Source organism: Benincasa hispida, chromosome 2 (genome assembly GCF_009727055.1).
Source record: "Benincasa hispida cultivar B227 chromosome 2, ASM972705v1, whole genome shotgun sequence".
NCBI classification, from domain to species: domain Eukaryota; kingdom Viridiplantae; phylum Streptophyta; class Magnoliopsida; order Cucurbitales; family Cucurbitaceae; genus Benincasa; species Benincasa hispida.
Genome location: NC_052350.1, coordinates 13,277,552 through 13,284,284, shown reverse-complemented (window position 1 = coordinate 13,284,284; position 6,733 = coordinate 13,277,552). Strand labels below are relative to the sequence as shown.

The 6,733-nt window shown below is 34.0% G+C and overlaps 1 protein-coding gene across 2 annotated transcripts; it reads left to right on the top strand.

Moving 5' to 3' along the window:
- The first annotated feature begins 2,491 nt into the window (after window positions 1-2,491).
- LOC120070711 lies at window positions 2,492-6,147 on the top strand. 2 transcript variants are annotated; one of them, XM_039022561.1, is made up of 7 exons: window positions 2,492-2,610; window positions 2,759-2,891; window positions 3,559-3,604; window positions 4,171-4,285; window positions 4,534-4,595; window positions 5,388-5,491; window positions 5,788-6,147. In XM_039022561.1, exons 2-7 carry the CDS (start codon window positions 2,787-2,789, stop codon window positions 5,824-5,826), a joined length of 471 nt encoding a protein of 156 aa, XP_038878489.1. In that variant the 5' UTR covers window positions 2,492-2,610; window positions 2,759-2,786; the 3' UTR covers window positions 5,827-6,147. The 2 variants fall into 2 exon arrangements, with proteins under 2 accessions (XP_038878489.1, XP_038878488.1); XM_039022560.1 differs by lacking the exon at window positions 2,492-2,610 and having other exon boundaries at window positions 2,617-2,891.
- The last annotated feature ends 586 nt before the right edge of the window (window positions 6,148-6,733 follow it).

The window sequence follows — 6,733 nt, the reverse complement described above, 5'->3', positions numbered from 1 at the left end:
TCACATTAGTGATTTAAATTAATTGGTTTTTTACAAAAAAAAAAAGGGTAACGGAAAAAAATTCCCCAACAGGGAACCCGATCCCCACAGGGAATCCTCGCTCCGATCCTCGTGGGAAATTTCACGGGGATGGGGAATGAAATGGGGAGCGGGGAGCGGGGATGGGGAATGACATCCCCGGCCCGGCCTCGCCCTGCCTCGTGGACATCTCTAAACCCAACCCAACCCATGAACACCCTAACTGGAATTCACTCCTCCTGATTTCAAGGTTAACAAATAGGTTGTTCCCTTAAGTACCGACTCCTAGTTTTGAACAAGAGGTCTTGCTCTCTCTATGACCGAGAGGGACTTGGTGTATTTGTAAGATCATAAACCAATTGTTCATTAGTGGATTGGTGGAGACTTAAGGAGTAAGATGTATTGCAAGGGTAAAATGGTAATTTTGACCCAACTGTAAATATGACCGACTTTTAGTGAATTAGAGAGTAATTCATTTGACAAAGTGTTGATTCCACAAAATGCCACTTATCTCACTAAAATGACTGCATTTTGAAGTGCCAAATTTGGTTAACTCGATTTGCATGAATTACATGTAATTTCTCTATAAATAAGATGCTTTGATAAAGATTAAACTTCTTGGATATTTTGGTAATTTTCAACTTAGTTGAAAAACAAATTCTTCTTGGCAACTTAGAGATTCTAAAAGAGTTTTAGAATTTAAGTCCTCAATTCTCTCTCAATTTCTATTCTCAATTCATCTCTAATTTAGTCACTCACCGGATCCCATTATCCCGTTCTAAGATCGAAGAATAGTTAGGAAGACCCTCATGGTGGTCAACAACCGGTTCTTGAGAAGATTGGAGTAGAAATGGTGGTCAATTTGGAGCTATAAAGGTTGTAACTCAAACCCTAATTTCAAAGTTATTTGCATGCATGGTTTATCTTTAAAATTAATGAAATTTAGAGTCCTCAGGATCTAAATTGTTTCCTCATGCACGTTGTTTATTCTTACATATTTCCTATTGAAGAACTTTAAGGTAGAAGAAGCGTGAAAGATAGAAGCCAACAAAATTCAGACCCACGAAGGTTTGTGTGCCACGAACCCGAACAACAAACCCGATATAAATGATTGAATCGGGGAATGAAATAACCAACGGAGCAAAGAAAAACAGGGAGGGAAACGAAGTGTGCCCGAGCTGTCTAAGCAAGCAACAACGGCGTGAGGAGAAGAAAAATAGCGGTGAGACGTCGTTAGTCGACGTCGACGAAAGTGGCGATGGGAGATAGAAGCGGTGGTGGCTATGGTTGCTCTGATACCATATTACGTCTAGCAGAGGGAAATAAAACTAGGTTTTCTCACTTTATTAAACAAGCCAAACAATATATATAGGCCCAAAAAGAATGAAGAAAAATTACAGCAATACCCCTTTATACACCCTTAATATATTCTTATCCACCCTCTTCAATATTTGAGGATCAGTAGATGAATCGGTGTGTATAAAAACTAAAAAAACATATAAAAGAACATTAAATCACTCTATATGATTTTACTAAATTGAAAAGTGAAATATTTGAAAAAGAGGACATATGTTTAAACAAAATACCTGAAAATGAGAGGCTCGGTTGTTTATAGAGAAAATTCATATTTCAACCATAATTTGATTTTATTCCAATCAAATTATAGAGAGAAATACCTTTTTGGTCCCTATGTTTTGGGTCTAGTTTTTATTTATTCCCTAGGTTTCAAATGTTACACATTTAGTCTTTTAAGTTTTGAGTTTGATTTCAATTTAGTCTTTAGGTTTTAAATGCAAGAATTTTATACTTAACATTTGAGTTTTGCTTTAGTTTGATTCATATGTTTTAAGATTTACATTTTTAACCTTGATTTTTCACTAAATACTCATTTTCCATCTCTAGAGTTAATTTATGGTAATAAATTAAAAAGTTCGTTAAAACAATTATGATTAATTAAGTCTCACTATTTTTATCACTTTTTAAATTAAAATTAAAATTTTACTTCATAATTATTTTTAATTAATTAATAGAAATTGACGTCAATTATTAAAAACGAGTATTAAATAAAAATTGAGGTTAAAAATGTAAAATCTTGAAATCTAGTGACCAAATTGAAAAAAATCTCAAATCTCAAAGGTAAAATTGTAATATTTTGAAATTTAGAGACTAAATTGAAATAGAACTCAAAACTTAAGGACTAAATGTGTAACATTTTAAAATTTTAAAGCTAAAATTTAGAGATAAAAAAAAGTATTATTCCCAAATTATATATAGCATGAGTATAGATAGATAAATAGAGATAAAATTTGTATTTTTCTTATTTTAAGGTGAATTTGAGATTTTATGTATAAGGTTTGATTTGTTTTCTTTTATTTAAAGTGAATTTGAGATTTTAGGGATAAAATGTGATATTTTTTTTTTTTAAAAGAGAAAAATCCATAGGGGAAATGAAAGACTTCTATTTGTCCCTTTTAAATAATATAGATATAGATGGATTATAGTGAACCCTATAGTGGTAGAGGTATGTAATGATGTGGAATTGGGGCAATAAAGTTTGAATATGAAGAGCGTAAATTAGAGAGAATTTTTCAGGTCTGTTCGTCACACAAACAGGCCGCAAAGATTTTACCGCGCTTGGAATGTTTCCAGTCCCGTGTATTTAGCGAAGTGGGCTTTTTTCATCATACGCCTTTCTCCCGTTTAGCACAGATTTGACTGATCATCTTTGCTTTCTTTCTAGTTTCTCTACTTTGCGAGGGTTTCTCGCCATGGCGTCTTCCTCTTCTTCTTCTTCTGGTCATGGCGCTTCCAAGTTCCTCGGCGACCTTCCTTCCCGAGGCTTCTTCTCTTCTACCGTTCCCTCCTCGAATCCGGTAATGTTTCTTCTACTCTTCTTTCAAATCTTGCTCTTTTTGTATTCTGTTCTGTTTCCAATTTGTACGTTTTCTCATATTTGATGCATTTACGTTAGTGACGAATTTTGTATAGTTTAATCAATCACTTTGTTCCGAAGCCATGGAAATTATACAATTTTGTAACAATGCATTTGAGTCTCAGCATTTAAAAGGGGTTAAATCTATCTACGTTTTAATAGTATAAAAGAATGCTTTAAGCCTTAAGGGATGCTGCTGTGTTGCCTACTATCATTTTTTAGGCTTCAATAATATTAGCAATCCAAGGCCGACCAGTTGTTTACAGGTATAAGAACTTGATAATTTGAGTTTCCCTATGGCTAGGTTTTGTAATAATGCATCTGAGTTATCTGAGTGTTTGAGTTCTTGAGTTCGTTATTACTCCAGTCTGAACTATTGAATTGTAGGGTGTGTGTCCGTGTCGCGTCGTATTGTTACTAATTATGTTGGAAGATCTCTAACCACATTATAGTGTAAAGTTAGTTTTTATATTATCATTGTGTAGAAATTAATGTATTTTCTTTCTTTTCTTAGTTCTTTTTCCATTTGGCACTTATTGTCATTTGTGTGTATTTATCGTGGTTATTATCGATATTGAATCTACGTGTTTTTCAATATGTTTGTGCAGGGAAGTATGCGAGTCTATATCTGCCTTCACGATACCTCACCACCAGGTTATCTTTTATTTCTCGACATATTCATTTTACTAAACATAAAGCAACTATTTAAGTTCATTAGTCTGTAGACATACCATGAAGCAACACTTGTATGTAAGACCGAAACATTATTCACCAGATATTTGATATACACTAGAATTGAGGAAGGAAAAAGAAGGATAATCATATTGCTCGTGCAGAGCTCTACAAACTTTGGAACCAGAAGTTCATTTTGTACCGTTAAGGTTACTGATTTGTTAATTTATATATTTTATGAATGTACACTGAGAAACCAAGAAATATTTGTGGATGTGTTACAGTCACATTGTAAGGAATGATATCTGAGATTCATCTTGAATCATGATCCTACTTAATAGTTCTTGCTAGCAGCTATAGCCCTTTTTGCAAGAGCCAACAATCTCACAGACTGAGACACATGTCAGAAACTGGACTTATCATTCAAAAATGCACTAACCACTTGCCACGTATATATATATATATATTGCCACTATATATTTTTTGCTAAGTTACCTATTTTGAACACATCAAAAATTAATAAATGTTTACGACCATTTTGCATCCAGAGGATCAAGAAATCAAGACAAACCAGCAGAATATACTTATTAGATCTTTAATGCTTAAAAATACCAGTTCAAAGGATGGAAAGGGAGCAGCTGCAGCTGAGTCATCTCGAAAGAGGTACCATCGTGACATAATCCTTCTTTGGAAATAAAAGGATCATCTTTTTAGGTTGCTAGTTGGTCATATTTTTTTGTTGAAACTGTCGGATTCTGCTGCATTTCCTTATGGAAGCAGACAATGGATTGTTGTTTCTTATCAGATGGTGCTTGTAGCATATTTCATTGTTTTGTTTGTTTGAATACTTGATTTTTGTTTTGGCATCTACGTAATATTGAGTCCTAGTTATGCTACCCTGATATTTCCAGGGCTGGTGAAAAAATTTCAGACAGCCGAGCAAAGAGGGCTGCACAAGTATGTTCAATCAAAGGTAAGTTCTGGTCGATCATGTATCCGGGAAGTAATTAGGGACAGTGACTGACTCATTACTCATTGCAGATTTCTTCACAATAGTGGACTAAATCCTTCTTTTGTCTCCTTCAATTTTTCTTCGGCATCATATATACACACACACACATATGGTAAGAAACCAAACTTTTATTTAAAAAAATGAAAGAATACGAAGGTGTAGGAGAAAACAATCCCCCAGAGAAAAACAGGAGTTTGACACTAACAACAAAAAAAACTCTAATCCAAAAGAACAAGATCAAGGTCATAATTACAAATCGGTCTAATGATCGGCCCTAATAGAAGTATTAAACCTCACCAACTCCTAAATCTCCTTCCTAGATTTTTCAACATCCCTATAACTTTTTTCTTAGGCATTATATAGATCAGGTGCTTTCCTGGGCCCCTAAATTAATTATCTATGGAGAAAAAAGATGTCACCAATGTGTTGACTCTTCAAGAATGAAAGAACAAGTAGGGACTTTTTCTTTTGTATATTTAGAACAACAGCTTCTACAATATTATAGATGGTTGTTTACATATTAAGGAGAAAATTCTCACCCCTAAAAGAACCCAGTATATCATACTTCTTTGGTGATTGACGTCTAGAAATATGTCTGACAGGTTCCATTAGTTATTAAGATATATCTGAAAATTAAAACAGAAGGGTCATTCAGGGGTGGATGTTTCTCAACTTTTTTCTTTAATCAGTTCATGGTTTCGTTAGAACTGTGTTCCAAATCTGATGTTTATATTGCGGCAATCATTCATCCAGGAGCATCAAACAATGAAACACCAAGTAAGGATCTACAGAATTTGACTGTAGAGAGGCTGCGTGCCCTTCTCAAGGCTAAAGGCCTCTCGCTCAGAGGAAAGAAGGCAAGTATATTATATTGTAATCAATCTAGTTGAATAAGTACTTGTTAAAATCACTTTTGTGATAGATTTAAAATCACTTCTAAACATGTTTTTAATCATTTAAAATTAATTTGACGATTGCTTTCACATTTTTAAACACGATTTCATCAAAATTGATTTTGAAGTATTAAAAACATTTTTTTGGAGTGATTTTGAATATGATAAAAGTGATTTTAACTATTTTAAAATCACTTTTATACATGTTTCAATTCTCTTATTGATGGGGTGTTTGAGGATTCTTTGACCGACTGGTGCAGGATGAATTAATTGCTCGTCTGAGAAGTGCTGATAGTTAGACAACCACTAAGAGAGTGAAACATCTGCCATCTGAATCTTCATCGGCATAAGTAGGCAAACCAAACTAAGGAAGTTATGGATTACTGTTTTCTCAGTATTTGAATGTGTAATTAGAGGTAGAGTGTACTTGGAAGTTGAACTGATGGTAGTTTTTGGAAAACAAAAGCTAGTCATTGCAATGATGATGGGAAAAAACGTTCATAGTTAATTATAGAGATGAAGTACGAAAGTATATTTGTCATTCTTCTTCTGATCCATTTTCCTGTAGAACTTGGCACATGGAAAATCGATCCATCTTAATCATATTTGAAATTCTCCAAGTTCTGTTGAGATATTTTTCAACTATCAAATTTTAGTCATAAACTTGAATTCTGTACAGAAACTAGATACTGCGTTTAAGTGGGGAGTTTTAGGGGACCTTTGGGGGGCAGGAATCAAATTTGAGGGTTTGGAAGTTCTAAAGTCTAAGAATCCCAAACACCCGTGTCTGGATGTAGGGTTTGGAAGTTTGGATTTCTAAAGCATATGTTTGGGTGCCGGTATGAGTTTTCACTATGAAACACCAATACTTCTGAACTGACATACCAAGGACACTCCATATATAAAAAAAAAAATAAAAAAAATAAAAAAAAATTCAAAAAAATATTGAAACAAGATCCACCATCAGCAACCCATTTAAGAGCATTTTAAGCCGATTAAAATTAACTATTCAGACAGGCTTTTTTAAATTTCTAGAGTTTTCACATACTTTCTACATATTAACATGCTTCATCCTCAAGGCTTAAATCACAACCTTTTTCCAACACACGCCGCACACACACGCCCTCACACGTATATACATGCACGCGTAAACACACAGACAACAACGATGCTACCTGATTTTTCTTTCTAACTTCATCGACAGTG

What these genes read in the sequence shown, in the direction of transcription:
- LOC120070711 (XM_039022561.1), top strand. Translation starts at nt 2,787, where the DNA reads ATGGCGTCTTCCTCTTCTTCTTCTTCTGGTCATGGCGCTTCCAAGTTC. An exon ending in CCGTTCCCTCCTCGAATCCG is followed by an intron (nt 2,892 to 3,558) that starts GTAATGTTTCTT and finishes ATGTTTGTGCAG; the next exon opens with GGAAGTATGCGAGTCTATAT. An exon ending in TCACGATACCTCACCACCAG is followed by an intron (nt 3,605 to 4,170) that starts GTTATCTTTTAT and finishes TTTTGCATCCAG; the next exon opens with AGGATCAAGAAATCAAGACA.